Consider the following 15,922-nt stretch of genomic DNA (forward strand, 5'->3'; position numbering starts at 1 on the left):
CAGGTCCGTGGCATCTGGGGGGGGGGGGCAGGATCGGACCTGTCTTCACAGCTGATTGTCCGACCATGTGGCCTGAGGGGACACAGGGAGGCTTGAACCGAATCCTGCTGATCTCATTTGAATAAAACAGGAGCCTCATGCCTCCAAAATAAGAGTTGAGCTTCTTCTAACATTTCTCCTTTTAAAGCTTCACCCCAGGACAAAGCAATGGATGCACCTCCCCAGACAAAGACAGGTATCTGCCCCCCGGCTCTGCTTTTCTCCTCAACGGGGATTTTTTTTTTTTTTTTAAACTTCATCAGTTCACTCAGCTGCGTTAAATTCTAATTAATGACACCAAAAGTTGCAGCATCTGACTTGTAAACACCGATTCCGGGCATTAAAGCGGGGGTCAAAATGTTTTTCTTAAAAAAAAAAAAAAAAATTAATTAAAAAAAAAAAAAAAGGGAGTGAAAAGCGTTGACATTCTTTAAAACATCTTTTTCTACAAAGTGCCTAAAAAGTGTGGTTCGAAGAGGATTCGACGATTGATTCCGATCAAACGTGTCAAGCCGAGCGAAACTGCGTGAGAAATATGGTGGAAATCACGTTTTTACACTTAAACTTCATAACCCGCAATGGATAGTAACAGTGTTAGAAAGCATAGTGGGTGTCAATATAAAGTGACGGCCATATTTGCCGGTGCCGCTGTTGTAAACAAAAAGTGAGAGACAGACGCTTCACTGAATTTCGGGTCATTTTTATTTCTTTAATTTACAATGTCTTTGGGAATGTCTTATAAACCCAATGTCCATCAGCACATTCCGGGAACTTCTGGGAACCAGGGTAAGGAGAAAAAACCGGGTAAAATCAAAGTATCCGTCCGTTAAATCGAGTGTTAAATTCGGGGTCTCGGAGAATACCTGGAGAAAGACCGTGTCTGTAGTTTTTGTCCAGTTATATATATAGGGTCAGATCGTAGGAGCTAGGCTAATTCATATCCGCCATTATTACTAATGTAAAAGAGCGCCATCCGTGATATCAGTGGCTTGCTGGTGACGCTTAGGATGTAAAACGAGAAGGCGATGGTTCCTAAAACGCTATTGTCCGTCGTCCCGGGTCCTGGTCCCGTCGGGTGGGTGCCGTTACACGGTGACAAAAATGTATCACTTGTGTCTTCTTGAGCCAGCCTTGTTCCGTTTCCTCCATGATGCTCCTCAGTCGGAGCTGCTGATTAATCTGATTTTTATGACTCTTCGAGGACATCTAGCGGCGGAGAGGCGACATTACAGCCGAACAAAGCAGCAGGGGAGCGGCCGGAGTGGGAGCACAGGAGCCGCCAAACCTCCCCAGGCTCCATTCTTTCTGAAGGGAATTTAAGGGTTTAGTAGTTTATGAAGCTTTAAAAGTTTGAGTTTTTTTGGATTTATAATGCAAGCTGCAACATTATTTATCATTAGGGGGAAAAATCTGAGATTTTGACAGTTAAAAATTAAGTTGAAATACAGTAATTTTTTAAATTCATTAGAGAAAAAAAGGTTTTGTGAGAAAACGCCATTATACAGGTAGTTTGCAAGATACGAACTCCAACTTGCGAACATTTGTAGATACAAACAACCGCGTGCCGCTTTTCAACTCATGTTTCAACTTCACACTTGTTATAAATTGACTTTATGCTCATAATATTTTAACTTTATTCGTTGTTTTCTGTCCTTGGCATTTCATTTTACCAAATCCATTCCTCCAAGAAAGAAAGAAGCAGTTATTTGATTAGTGTGCTGCCAATGTTATTTCACTTATTGTTTCAGTGTTTGTCTGTCTTGCTCTTTCGTACCACGAGTTTGTGTAATGTATTGAAGTTTTGTTTTTTAACAGTTGGAAGCCTCCAGTCTCCCTCAGCAGCTAATCTGGCCACATTGCAGTCCTACAGGCCACTTCTGAGTGACTACGGTCCTCCATCTCTGGGATTTTCACAGGTAAATGCAGTTAAATCAAACCAACATGTCATCTACATTCTAGGTTAGTTAAATTCTGACATTTACTTCCATCCAACATTTCATTGCTTTCTGCTGATCATGTGGAAGCAGAAGGAAGACGAAGCTAATTTTGTTTGCTTGTGTCCATGACCCCATTCTTTCTGTCACTATCCAGAGTGACAGAAAGAATGGGGTTCAGGTGGATCAACTTGTTGGTGGAGACATGTTCTATCCTGTCGAACCCTTTCTTCATCACAGTGGTCTGATACGCCCACATTACTGTTAATGTCAGGCTCCATTTTCCCCATCACTCCTGAACAAAATCTCCAGATACAGTACTTATGATCTCTAATTAAAGTAGCAACTCACTTTAACTCAAAGGGAACCATCTGCTAATTTCTGGCAGAAACCCATTGTCTCAGACTCGTGGGAGATGACTCTCATGCCAATGGAAAAGTGCTGAAGGTCAAAGGCTGACAAACCTAACATCATCTGCAGTGAACAGCAAATCTACAGGCCAAATCCTAATATAATGAAATTTGATTCATGAAATTAACCATAACAAAACAGTGTGTTCTGATCTGTCTTTCTCTTGGTCTCAAAATGTTTGCACTGGACTTATTTTCACATCAATGATTTTTTTCCACACATCGGATGATGAGGTGGTATAAAATGTGTTGAACCTGTCTTGTCTTGTTCTGGTTACTTGAAACTCAGGGCTCAACTGGTAGCCAAGTGCCTCAGAACAAATATGCAGAGCTCCTGGCCATCATAGAAGAGCTTGGAAAGGAGATCAGGCCCACATATGCTGGAAGCAAGAGTGCAATGGAGAGACTGAAAAGAGGTAGCTGTATTCCTTCATATGGAGAAAACACATATTGCAGCTGCAAGAGTTCGTTAATCTAATTAGTCTTTCTTCAAAGGGATAATCCACGCCAGGGGGTTGGTACGAGAATGTTTGGCTGAGACGGAGAGAAACGCAAGGTCCTAGCTACGAACGTATTCCTCCTGCAAGAAGCGTGCATCTCATGAAAAAAATAACAACTTGCATGGCATTTCCTCTGAGAAGAGGAAGTAAATCAACAAAGGATGGAAAATCAATCTCCTAGAGATAAAAAAAAATACAATTCATGACTCTTTAGGATTCTGAAGGGTTATTTAAATTATGTGGGTTATTGGAATTCAATTGAGAGGATATCGTGTTTTTATGCCCCACTTTTGGGATGCTAGTTTTGACTTCATATTTAAATAATTGATTTGTGCATGCGAACTGGGCCTTGGGTTAATTGTAGACAGTGCATGTCTTGTACAGGGGTAGATGGAGAAGAATTCTTCTTTTTGTATTTGGTCTGTTTTTCAGACCCCTAAAACACAGGAGTGGATGAGGGAGGGACAGAGATGTGCCAAATGCAGTGGTTGATTCATGTTGGTTTTGGTATATAAAAAAGGAAAATGCTGTTAGTTGCATCTTTGTATGTATTTATTACTCGGTGTAATAAATTGTATTTTCAAATTAGTTGTCATTGTGTGATTCAATGCATTTTAGACATCATGAACCACAAAAGTGAGCAACAAAAGTGAGTCATTTCACAATAATGAATAATCAAGTGTACACGTTTGTGACTTTGGCATGAAGAATTACCTGAACAATTTTTTATTATGATTATTATTGTTCTTGTGTAAATAAATGTAATAAAGTGACTCAAATTGTTCAGCAGACAATATAAATTACTGTACCTCTTCATTGTCAGGAAAGTGTTCTGACAGGGTTTTTGTAGTCTGTCCCAACTGTTGTGCCCGCCTTTTCTCCGATTAGCCAATAGATTTACGAAGTTAAAATAACAACCAATCACAGCTCTGTATTTTATCTCACATTGGGACCAATAGCGCTGCGGTCTGTCAATGTTACAGCAGCATAGCTCGCTGCAGTGCAGTAGCCAACCAGCAACTAGCTAGCTAACTCGCAGAGAAATATGGAGGAAATGATAATACAAATCAAATGGTATGTTATACATTTATTTAATCACGGTCATTCGCGTCATTCCTTCAGCAACAAAACTGTGTTTATCTTTCGTTTCAGAGGCTTTATGATTTCCCCCGCGCTGTCTATCTTGGTTACGGTCCGCCTATAAACCTGTAATAAACCAACTTAGCCCAACTTAGCAAGCTAACCAGTTCCATTGCTTGCCAGTGATAACTGTAACTAGCATGTCGGCTAGTCAGAGTTTACTGTCAAGGCTCACTGGTCATCAGCAGCATCGCAGACACTGCCACACAACGTAGTGGAGTCAGCTAATGTTGCTATGTAATTGTGCAAATCGCTGCAGGGCTATTGCTAGGACTCCATATCTGGCCCTGTTTTGTAGATTGTGTTGTTTCCTAGGTGTCAAAGTTACTTAGCAATTCAGTCAGATTTGTCCATTTCAGACAAGTTGTCACTCAGAAGAAACATGGGTCATTACGGACAGAGAAGGACATCAGACACGGAAGAGTGGATGCTAACAGTAATTCATTAGGTCGAGCTTTTGGGTATTTGTTTTCTCTTTCAGGTTGATAGCAGATATCAGGTTAGACATGATGACATGGATTAAACGCTCATTCCTGACTTTAACAGCTAACCTTAACCCTACTGCTTCTACATGACCACCAACATTTTTTTGCCTTTGTGTCTGATTGTGATGACACTCATGAGAAAACAGGAAATGTTTGAACCGGATTCATATGCAGAAGGAGATACTTCCTTTTTACACATTTATATTGAAAAGTTAAAAAAAAATGTCAGTCAAAATAGAATTATACAGGCATGAACAGCTTGGATCCGGAAGACTAAAGTTTATTTTGAAGAGGGATACTATATGATAACAGAAGCGTAGAGACAAATTTAATGCTAAAGCAATTCATGATCACTTCATAGCAATAAAAAATTTAGTGCATTAGTTTTGAAAAAATTATTAGGTTAACAATTTATTATTTGAGACGCCTGTATGCTAAGAGAAATTGCTAAAATTCCTCATATGCAAGAAAACCATTTTCCAGTTGTTCAGATAACAGGCGTTGGCGGAGGTGTGGGACCTCTGAGCGATTATTGGAGAGTGTGTGAGCAACACTTCCACTTTTACTGACTTGATGTGCCTCTCTCTCTCATGGTTTTAGCTGTCAGACTGACCCCCTCTCCATGGGCCCATAAACATGTCCACAGATGACAGTATCTCTGAGGATGTGTCCAGTTCAGGGGCTTTGAGTCATTGCCTTGCCAGCGCTGACAGGGATGGGGGTAAGGAGAGTGAAACCTCTTTGTTGTCCTCTGAGGGGACATCAGCCTCAGGGCTGGCTGTCTCAGAGGACAGGCATACAACCTCCCAAACAACAGGAGGCACCGTGGAGACAAGGCCCATGGGCATCACACCAGCATGCAACAAGATCAGGTGCAGTAATTTCAAGAAATGGGACTCTAATTTGTATTGAATTTGATATCTACAAAAATAAAATAAGAAAGCATCTTTTCTTAGAGGGTCATTTAAATGTTCTCCTGTAAGCCGTTGATGTCGATTTATTAAAAATAGATTCATAGTTAACAGTATTTATTACAAGTAAGAGAATAATTTGCATAAACTTCTTCAAGCTAAATCTAGTCATTGGGAGCAGCAGTCTCAGTCTGCTCATCTCCCCAGCCACAGCTCCCCTGCCCTCTTACTTATAATTGAACTTATGGAAACGTTGTGAGCAGTAATCCACTTCCTCTTCCCCTGTCTTTGACTTTGACTTTATGGTGATGGACGCTCTTCATTTTTATGGCTGACCATTCATTGAAAAGGAGATTGTTCATGGAGTGGGATGACACTGCCTGTAATCAGACCAGATGAAGTGCTACATTACCTGCAGACTCTTCAGAATGACATTTGTGTCATTGGGAGGAATCAGTGTCATGCTTAAACTGTTTCCTCTCCACGCTATGCATTATAACAAGTCCATCTGTTAAACACACTTTCAGCTAAGCAACAAGTTGGAAAATGTTGAATCCCGAAACTATATTCTTAATTGTTTCTCTGCATAGCAGGGTCAAGGGTCTGAGTTTACTCACGACAGCCGTTGAGAATCCAGTATTGCAACTTTCTCATAATGCAAAAGTTGTCCATGAAAGCATAAATTGCTGTTTTTAAGAATAATCATTTAATATTCTTCATTTATTTGTGGAGTTCTGTGCTGTTGTGTCGTGCTGACGTCATTTTAGAATTCCAGTATGTCTGTTATCTATATCTTGTGCATATGTTGTAATATTTATGTCTGGCATGTGATTTAATACAGATTTTGTGATTTTAGGAGTCTATGTTTGACGACAGATGAAGCATTCGAACAAGGGAAGAGTCTCCCTTTCATTAACCCAAGCTCGCTGGAGACCCTTAGGGCTTTGGTGCAAGAGATCCAGAGTAGTGGAGAGACGGACCCCGAGATATGGAAAGACTGTGAGGTGAGAAAATGTCACAGCTTATATACATATAAATGAGAGTGGAAATGCATGGCGATGATTTCGGAAGTGAAGATGGGGCTAGCTGCCCCATAGCACATTTTTCTGTTCATATTGCTTCCATGTACACTGGAATATATTGAATTGCACAGAGACTGTCTGCTCATAATCCAACCACCTGGATAAAGAAAGATTAATTTTAATAAAACTTGCACGCTTTGATTGATTGTGTGTCAAATTACTGATGCAGATTTTGCTGGGATCAGATGTTGATCGGAATAATAGGAAGAAATTAAAAGAAGCAGCTGTAAATGAAAGATTAAGATCTGAGGTGTCATTTTAATACCTGCCGTATGTGGGTGTTTTTACTATTTCCTCCTCCATGAAGGATGTTCAGAAACAAATGGTTACTGCCAATGAAGTTTGACAGTGATAAAAAATATCCTAAAATAAAAATTGCCTTCCAGCTGTTTTTACTGAAGGTTAATGTCTTGCTGTGAGGAAAGTACGTGACTAATTAATTTATTCCGTTAACAGGACAGATGGTTGCATCTGTTTCAGCTGGTTGAGAAGCAATACCAAGAGCAAATACTTGCTCAGCAAGAACAGTACCAGTGCCAAATACAGGTAATCCAGCCTTATTGTCTTCTCAGATGAAATTTGTAAAATATTTGTGCTCCTTCTAAGGCAGAGATGTTTTTCCCAGTTGATTCAGGATGAAATCAAGGCCCTGGTTCAGCTCCAGAATCGCCAGGCCAGCACCCAGCCACACTCAGAGTTCTCTTTAACACCAGTGACCAAAGCTACCACAGACAAAAAGGACTATATATTACCTCCCCTCTCCAAAAATGTGACTAGTGACAGCCCGGCAGCCCCTGCCCGTACCCCCTTCAACTCCCCTTCGCCTCCGCTTCAGAGACCAGAGACTGCTGGCCACCGGGTGGAGGAGCGGGCTGCCACCGGGCTCAGCAGCGGGTATGGGACTCTATCTGCTTGGGAAACGGGTGTGGAACCTGCCAGATCTCCGGGGGAGGATGAGGCTGGGGGTCAAGTGAGAGAGAAGGATCGTTGGCCCGCTAACGTCATGGAGGACAAGGAGATCGCTATGACTGGATCCCAACAGGACTTTTCCAGTGAGAAAGCTCATGGAATGGAGGAGCCTAACCCGTTAATCTACCAGCAAAGGACCTCTGGGTAGGTCTTTAAGGTTATAAGAAGTAAGATTTATCTGTTGGATAAATTGTTACTACTTACTGCTCTGTTTTCTAGCACCAGTCAGCTGTTCACCTCCTGGGCCCAGAGGCAGAAACTCAAGGCCAAGAAGAGCAAACCTGCAACCCAGATCCTCGAGTACCAGGAGCCACCGAGCAGCTTCAGAGAACCAGTCAAAAGCAAACAGCTGGAGAGCTCCGACTCTCAGGACCAGGTACAGCTCTCTGAGTGGTAACAGCTGCTCTAGGACACACATAAAAACAGAAAAACACCGGTTCATCTCTGCCCTGCATCTGGATGAGTTCATACTGGTGTCTGATGTGATTGTTCTGATTCCTTTTGCTGTACTAAGCGTAATTTACTCTGTCGGTTCCCATCAGCGACCGGCGGATCCGTCCAGCTCTTATCCCATGAGGAGGAGTGACAGCTTGATGTCAGAGGCGTCAGGTAAGGATACACTGGCTCAAAGACTGAAAACAGTGAAGCTTCAAAGCAGGGGTGTTTCTTGATTTTGTTTGTTTTTTTCGTTTATTGCCAATTAGAAAATTACAACTTGCTAGATAAAAAGATAAAACCACATTCTTTTCCTCCTTAGGCCTGACTTATTGGCGTCTGACTGAGAGTGAACTTTATCACCCCCTGCCGGACAGCTTTGACAGCGGCGCTTACCTCCTTCTGCAAGAAGCATCCATGAGTCTTGTGAGTACCTAAACCAGTGAAAGCACTTTGTGCAGCTGTGGACTGGTAAAGCTTTCATCCACTTATCCCACTACTCCAGTTTGCTCCCAGTTCCTGTTGGTAGCCTCTGCCACCTCAGTATGGATGTTTGCATGAATAGGTGAATGCTGGCTTGTGTTGTAAAGCACTCAACTAGTCAGATTAGCAAAGCAAGTTGATCTGATGTCTCCTCCTTAATGTCCTCTTCAGACTCCGTCTCAGGAGAGTCGGCTTTCTCTCAGAGAGATCTACCAGAGCAAGCAGAGATCAGACTGTAAACGCTCTGACTGGGAAAGCTCTGTCACAACTAGTCCCTCATCACCACAGGTATGTCACATGACTCATCAGTGATCTGTTTAAACCCGGCCTGAGCCCCTGACTCTCCGTCTTCATGCTTCAGGTGTTGACTTTGGATCCGGCAGCAAACCAGCGTCAGTCAGATCGTACGTCTGGCTTCACTTCACCCTCTCACTTCAGCAGCCCCTCATACGCCGCTCAGCCCCAGCTCTACCACAGAGTAGAGACCCCTGTGACCCCTGACAGCATGGTGGAGTGCAGTGCCAACCCTGGAGATACAGACTGTATCTCTGATTCGTCCAGTCTGTCAGCTTTCCCCTTCAAGATGCAGACCATGTGGGGAAACCCTACTCAAACAGTCCAGTCTACCTCCCATGAAAAGATGCTCTCCACTCAGGCATCCAGCCAGCAACGTGGAGCCAGCGAGGATGATGAGGGTAGCCGCACTCACAGCAGCACCCTGAAGCCTTGGTCAGCCTCTGGTGCCACTCTGCAACCTGCATCCAGCCCCCGCATGGAGAGAGCTGCATCAGTAGAGGATCCGGTTGTCGTTTCTCTGTGAGTGCAAAACTTAGAGGCTGCATGTTTCGGTCACACTGGGATATTGAGCATGATCAAAAATGACTTAACCCCAGCACATTGTAAATAAAAATCATATGAGGTCTAATAGACAAAGTGAAGACTTTTAAAACAGAGAAAGATTTAAACAAATACACTGACTTTGCATCCACTTCACTTTAATTCATCCCCATCCTTTTTTCTTCCAGACTGAGGCAGAACCTGAGAGAGAAACACTCTCGACACGTGGCTGATCTGAAAGCATACTACGAGTCTGAGATTCAGATCCTGAGAGACAAACTGAAGCTCAAAGATCTGCCTCAGGATTTGGAAAAGACCAACCACGTTCTGACGAAGAGGTGCTGGACTCTTTCTCTTTAGGGGAAATTAAACAGCATTTTTAAGTAGCAGAAACTATTTAAACAGGGAATACGAAAAATGCCAGACACAAAATCAAATCAGCAGGAGGCAGTATGAATATTATTTTTTATGCAGCTCACTTTTCCCTAGAATTTCTTTTTATTGTAACTTGAATTTGTTTCCTCTTGGTTTTCTAACTCTGCTGATGTGACTTCTGTTCATCCAGGTGCAAGCACCTAGAGAAAGCTCTGGCTGAGGCCACCAATCGGATTCAAGAACTAGAGGCAACCAACAGCTTGCTAGAAAAACGACTGGTAACACTTCTTTTCATCTTTTTCCTGACATAATGTTTCAAACAAGATATTTATTGGCTCATCCTAATGTAGAAAACACCAGCTGTTACATCAGTGTGGGTCTGAATGTGGGGACAAAAACACTCAATGGTGAAGCTATTTGCTGCGTCAATCTGAATCGAGACATCATCAAAGTTTACGTCACAAATGAAGCTACGGCGCATTAACGCCTGGAACACACCCCGTCTGTCACTGTCTGCAGGCGGAATGGCCAGAGCGTTACGCCGTAGCCGGCGCCACCGTCAAATCTCTACAGCAACGACTGGAAGAAAGAAAATGCTCAGACAAAGAGAAGGACGCCTTGCTGGCTCGCTTGAAGAGCCACGTCCAGCAGCTGGAGGAGTCGACGCAGAAAGTCTGCAGGGAGGCAGACGAGAAGGAGGCAAGGAGGGACAGGGAGTACAAGATGTTGCAGGAGGTAAGTCTGTGTTTGAACACAGATCCGCCTCCAGGAATCTGCTATTATTTTCAGATTACTGAAATCAGCCATTTTTTCATTTTTGCAAATATGTTGAAAAGTAAATTTGCTCAGGGAATCTCCCACACGCTATACAATCATGTCTTTTTTGATAATGACTGTGTGCTCTGCTGCTTTATGTCCTCAGCTGCTTGGAGAATATAATTCTCTGGTTAAGGAGCATGAAGGATTGAAGGTAATGGTTTCTTATATTTTACATGGCCTAGCATTGAAACATGTTGGACCATTTCAAAAGTGACAGATGTTTTTTATTATTTTATGCCTGCAGAACAACTTGGGTTCGACAGAGAACAAGCTTTGCGATGCCAACGATCAGATATCAGAGCTAAAGAGGTGAGTGGGTCACATGTGTCGGCTGTCTCATGAAAGGATCCAGCTTGTACAACAGAAGCAGTGAGTGTGTCTTAATGCTGTGTCCTGACAATCTGCTCTCTCAGAGTGATCTTCAAACTGGAGTCTCAGGTCAAGCAGCTGGAGCATGAGAACCAGGCCAGAGCACGTTACGTTTCCCACAGCAACAGGCAACCTTCTGGGGCTGGGTAAGTTCTGATGACCGGAGCCAGTCTATTCTACACTGGGTGGTAGAGACGCTCATAAATGTGGGTTGATATTTAAGTCCAGTGGAAATGAGCTGTCTCCACCAGAGGATGGTTTTCTGTTGAATAAATCACTTCCTCTCTCTGGAAATAAATAAAAAACATAAAGGAGAAATTTACTTTTTTTTTTCTTTTCGCTTTTGCATTAATTTGATGGAATACGTGCGTGGAGATGCTGTTTTGCAGGCAGATGGTGAAAAATGAGTCAGAGCCAGACAGCTGCCTGCTACTCAACACAACCCACGTTCGCTTCCCTGCTAACAAATCCTAATGTAATCTGGACACACACATCTTCCTGTGCATTTTAGTTGAGCTTGTTAGCTACCAAACAAACATCCACCAGGGACCGCAAACATTAAGTATTTACAATCAGTCATTCTTTCTCCTGCAATAAATCATGTCAATCTTATTTGATTCATTCACAACAACCTGACAGAAAACTTTTGTATTAAACCAAAACCTATTTTTAAATCAAAAAGTGGTTTGCTTGTTTTTTGAACAATTCAAATTACAGGTATATGTAAATGATGTCAGAGTGTAACTTTGTTCTTATCGTGTCCACAGACTCTTCCACCACCCTGACCTGTTGTTGTCACCCAGTAAATGTAAGGCGGAGCCAGACGTTACCTGTAGGAGGTCGCCATGTCCTCCACCTGATCAGATAAACGGCGGCAGCAAATCCCCATTCAAACTAAACCAATCAATTATCTACAAGAAGTCACAGAATCGATCGAGTGATCAGTCGTCAGGAGCTGGAGGCTCGGCCGACGCGTCTCCTGCTGCTGGGAGCCGGAGGTAAGGTTTTAATTGTTCAGGATGATTTCTCTCCACTGAGGATGAATAACTGATCTCTTTCCCTGCAGGTGTGCGTCTCCTCCAGAGTGTCAGCAGCCTCTGCCCAGACAGCAGGAGCACGGCAGCGGCCCCCGGGCGGCTGCTCGGAGTCTGACCCCCATGATGAGGGCCCTGATAGAACTGGAGGAGACCCGAGCCACGGAGAGCCGTGCCCCCTGTAAGAACCGACTACTCTTCACAGGATGCCATTATTCTTGCTCACACAAACTCATGTCCAACTTGCTAAATTTCATATAAAATAATTGGTTAAAAAGTGATTAATTTCCAACTTAGCTTTAAATTTTTGTGTTAATTGATTGCAGGCCAGTTAGACTTGCTAATAAGTCATTTATGGGACTTTTTGGTGAACAATACAGATGATAGACTCTGAGCGAGCTTCGTCGTGGCGTTCATGTGCGATTTCAGTTCTGCTGTTGAATAAAGCACGCATCCTTTCCCCGCCACCGTCGCTTATGCTCGCTCTAGAGGGTTCAGTTGGTTTTGTGTATGTTAAAGCGCTTTGAAATGTCTGCCGATGTGATTAAGCGCTATATAAATAAAAGTTGATTGATTGATTGATCCTTTAGAGCAGTACTACTTTTCTGTGTTCCTCACTCAGGGGTCAACAATCAGAGGACCAGAGTTGGGTTTGTGGAGCAGAAGCACAAAGAGTTGATTCAGGAGCAAGCCACGGCTCAGAGAGCCAATGGGGAGGCAGTTTCACCTGGAAGAGGAGGAAGAGGAAGAGGAGGGGGAGGTGAGGCCAGACCTGAGCCGGGAGGAGTCAAAAACATCAGCGGAGCAGAAACTGCTGCAGGTTGGCTGAGAGCTCAGAGGAGTCTGTCCCCTGAGGGCCACAGGTCGTCTTCACTGCCTCCTCTGGCACATAGAAACATCCCGTCCACTCCCAGTAGGTGTCCTCGCTTTCAGTGAACATTTCACATTCACCTGATCTTCAGGCGCCTCAGTCAATCTGCTGCTGACTTTAACTTGCTGTTTATATCTTGTGAACATTTATATTCATAGTGTGAATCACCATCAGATCAGATTTAGTTTAATTTCTATATCACAAACTACAAACACAAATTATTTTTTTGTGTATTTCTGAAGGAGCCAAAAATCCCCCAGAACTCCTTTTGTTCTTATTTCATTTTGTGTTGAAGTTCTTATTAACTCTGTACTGTTCTCATCCATGTAGCAAAGAGAGAAACGTTACTCAGGCCCCTGTCTGCAAAGTCCAGCCCGAAACGCTGCCCCACTGAGAACTACTCCACCGCCTTTGGAGGCCTGATGCCGAGGGAGGAGCACCTGAACAGGTGAGAAACATGTAACGTCCACACAGGAAGGAGGCCCAACTACAGGAACAGATAAATGTTTGGGACGTCTGTTTTTTCAATGTCAAAGAGGAAGCTAGCTCAGCTGCCTCTTTGACAATGTGTTTATTGATCCACAGGTTTGATGGACAGGTTGACCAGAGACGACATTCATTCCACAGCAGCAGCCCTAGAAAGAGACTCCAGTTTACAACAGCTGATCGAGGGACTGGTAATTTGTTCAAGCTCTTATAGATACCTTAAGTGATGACTATAAACTCTGATTGTCTGTTTTGGTTTTATTTTTCTCAAGAGATAGAACACCGACACCAGGTGGTCACAAAAGGAACTGAGAAATTATTGATCATTGATGGCATCATAGCAGAAGTTTAACAGAAACAATAAATCACTGATCATCATAAGAGTTTTCTCTCTAACCCAGTGTGTTCCTCTTTCTCAGACGTCCAGCAGCCAGAGACCTCCAGCAGCCTGAAGCCACCAGAGGGAAATTCCCAGCAGGGCTGGGAGGAGCAGCGGGGTCCCGACCAGCAGGACTCTTACGAGGACTCGGCCCCACTCCTCCTGGACCGGCTCCACTCACTGGCTGAGGCTGAGAAACTGTTTGACGAGCTGACGCAGGAGAAACTGCAGGTGAGACCGAGCTGCGGTGAAGGACGCCCAGTTGCTGCTCGACAGAGTAGACGTAGCGTCGCTTCCACGCGTCAGACGGGTCGTTTTTATCGAGTCAAGGCTCTGACACACACGCCTTAATTGTCCGACTCTAATCCCTGTCTGACCTCTTATGTAACACGAACTCCATTGTTTTTATCCCGCTGCTAAATGGCTTCTATATTTAGTGTTCACATCCACACTCCCCCTTCTGTCCTGTCCCATATGGACGTCTGCCTCCTGCCTGTATAGGACACAGGCACGTGCGTGCATGCACACACACACGCAGTGAGTCTGGGTTCAGTGTTTCATTCGGTCACAAGCTGCTTCTTTCATTAATATAAATGTTTTTGTTGAATAAATTATAAACACAGGGCGGCAGGGTGGCTCAGTGGGAAGCGCTGTCACCGCACAGCGACAGCGCTTCCCACTGCACAGTGTGTGTTCTCTCCCTGGCTTCCTCCCACCTCCAAAAACATGCAGCTTAGGTGAATTGATGATACCAAATTGCCTGTAGGTGTGTGTGTGTGTGTGTGTGTGTGTGTGTGCGCGCGTGTGTGCGCGGCTGTGTGTTTACGTGTGGCTCAGCGGTGCACTGGCATCACGCCCGGAGTGTACCCTGCCCTGCGCTCCCAGTCAGCTGGGATAGGCTCCAGCTCCCCACGACAGCAGATGAAGTGGGTGTTTGATGATGAATGAATGAATGAATGAAAAAAATTATAAACGTGTGTGTGTGTGTTTTACAGATTGAGGCAGCTTTGAGCCGAATGCCTGGAGCAGGAGGTCGAGTGAGTCTACAGACCCGGTTAGATGAGGTAAGTCATCAGGATAAACATAAACGCATTGATTATGTTCATATCAATTTTAAATGAATGTTTTCTTTCATTTTGGAGAAAAAAATACTGGTGCGTTTTCTTTTGTTCCCGCTTCTTAAATGTGAGACTGATTAGCGAACTGATATTAGCATGTAGCTCAGCTCTAGGCTTCATCTACATTATCCTCTCCATCCTATCTAGTATTCTGTAAATAGACATGTTCCAGTAAGGATTAATAGAATTTTCACTCAACTGGTGAAAAGGTATTCTTTTAGGTATTTAAATCAACGATTAATGTGGTGATTATTTTCTAATCGATTTGTCCTAAAATGGTCAGATTTCAGAAGGTAGAATTTCCCGTGTTGCTTTATGTTGGATGATCGTTCAGCTCCCGCTGACTCTCCTGTTTCCTGTCCTCGTCAGGTGGCCTTAGAGAACCGTCTGGAGAGAGTGAACCGAGAGCTGGGATCCATCCGCATGACTCTGAAGAGATTCCACGTCCTCCGCTCCTCCTCCAACATATAGCAATGTCTGTCTTTACCTGACAGCATGGATGTCTTTCAGTGTTCTGTGCCATAGACCCAGCTGTACAGCATCTTTTATACACGTTGTTACTCGGGGATATTTTTTTATATGTCTGAAAGATTTTTTAGAGTATATTTTTAGAAAGACAGATTTTTAAAGCTGTTTACTTTTCTAATCACAGAAATATTACATTTTCACCACATCACAGTGTGGATTTTGAAATCAGCTTGAAATCATGTTTCAGTGTAAATGTGAATGACCACTGCAGTTTTTCTGTTTTTACAAGCAATTTTAATATTTCTCCATTTGATATAACTTAAAATGTATTTATTGTGTTTTTCTGTTGAGTTTTGTTAATTTTACATGCTTCTCTATTATGTAAGCAGTTTCTTTTATTTGTTTTGGGCCAAATAATTAACCTTGAAGGAAACATTTGTTTACTTGAATCAAACAATGGTTTTTCTTTGTTCTCTTTCTGTTGGTATGTGCCACTTTACTTTACAAAAGAGAAACATCTGGATCAGAACCTCTTGTAAAAACCAAACCAGCACAGTTCTTTTTTCCATTTCTCTTTGAACGATGCTTGCGCACGGGATTTCTTGCACTGCTTATTCTTTTTCCCATGTAGTTTTCCTACCTGACATGAACTTCACTGGAACCATAATGTAATAAATGAAGATTTTTTTTCATAAACAGATGTGTGGCTTCATGATTAGATGCCTTTCAATTTAATTTACCAGGAAACATCTGAGCAGGAAAACAGGCGGCGTTTAGC

The 15,922-nt window shown here is 43.1% G+C and overlaps 2 protein-coding genes across 2 annotated transcripts; both read left to right on the plus strand.

Annotated features, from left to right (window-relative positions):
- Positions 1-299: 299 nt before the first annotated feature.
- Positions 300-3,440, plus strand: LOC137608589 (cyclin-dependent kinase 2-associated protein 1). The gene is made up of 4 exons (XM_068335082.1): positions 300-825; positions 1,855-1,955; positions 2,673-2,799; positions 2,879-3,440. Exons 1-4 carry the CDS (start codon positions 759-761, stop codon positions 2,944-2,946), a joined length of 363 nt encoding a protein of 120 aa, XP_068191183.1. The 5' UTR covers positions 300-758; the 3' UTR covers positions 2,947-3,440.
- Positions 3,441-3,853: 413 nt separating this feature from the next.
- Positions 3,854-15,826, plus strand: LOC137608220 (M-phase phosphoprotein 9). The gene is made up of 24 exons (XM_068334401.1): positions 3,854-3,957; positions 5,109-5,380; positions 6,276-6,423; positions 6,958-7,047; positions 7,127-7,614; positions 7,690-7,846; positions 8,013-8,079; positions 8,228-8,331; positions 8,560-8,676; positions 8,750-9,204; positions 9,414-9,563; positions 9,791-9,878; positions 10,120-10,335; positions 10,523-10,570; positions 10,664-10,728; positions 10,833-10,934; positions 11,556-11,786; positions 11,855-12,003; positions 12,445-12,735; positions 13,024-13,141; positions 13,279-13,370; positions 13,599-13,789; positions 14,554-14,622; positions 15,046-15,826. Exons 2-24 carry the CDS (start codon positions 5,145-5,147, stop codon positions 15,145-15,147), a joined length of 3,774 nt encoding a protein of 1,257 aa, XP_068190502.1. The 5' UTR covers positions 3,854-3,957; positions 5,109-5,144; the 3' UTR covers positions 15,148-15,826.
- Positions 15,827-15,922: the final 96 nt, after the last annotated feature.

Source organism: Antennarius striatus, chromosome 15 (assembly GCF_040054535.1).
Source record: "Antennarius striatus isolate MH-2024 chromosome 15, ASM4005453v1, whole genome shotgun sequence".
In the NCBI taxonomy this organism is placed as follows: Eukaryota; Metazoa; Chordata; class Actinopteri; order Lophiiformes; family Antennariidae; genus Antennarius; species Antennarius striatus.

What these genes read in the sequence shown, in the direction of transcription:
- LOC137608589 (XM_068335082.1), top strand. Translation starts at nt 759, where the DNA reads ATGTCTTTGGGAATGTCTTATAAACCCAATGTCCATCAGCACATTCCG. An exon ending in CATCTCTGGGATTTTCACAG is followed by an intron (nt 1,956 to 2,672) that starts GTAAATGCAGTT and finishes CTTGAAACTCAG; the next exon opens with GGCTCAACTGGTAGCCAAGT. An exon ending in AATGGAGAGACTGAAAAGAG is followed by an intron (nt 2,800 to 2,878) that starts GTAGCTGTATTC and finishes CTTTCTTCAAAG; the next exon opens with GGATAATCCACGCCAGGGGG.
- LOC137608220 (XM_068334401.1), top strand. Translation starts at nt 5,145, where the DNA reads ATGTCCACAGATGACAGTATCTCTGAGGATGTGTCCAGTTCAGGGGCT. An exon ending in CCAGCATGCAACAAGATCAG is followed by an intron (nt 5,381 to 6,275) that starts GTGCAGTAATTT and finishes TTGTGATTTTAG; the next exon opens with GAGTCTATGTTTGACGACAG. An exon ending in CCTGCTGCTGGGAGCCGGAG is followed by an intron (nt 11,787 to 11,854) that starts GTAAGGTTTTAA and finishes CTTTCCCTGCAG; the next exon opens with GTGTGCGTCTCCTCCAGAGT.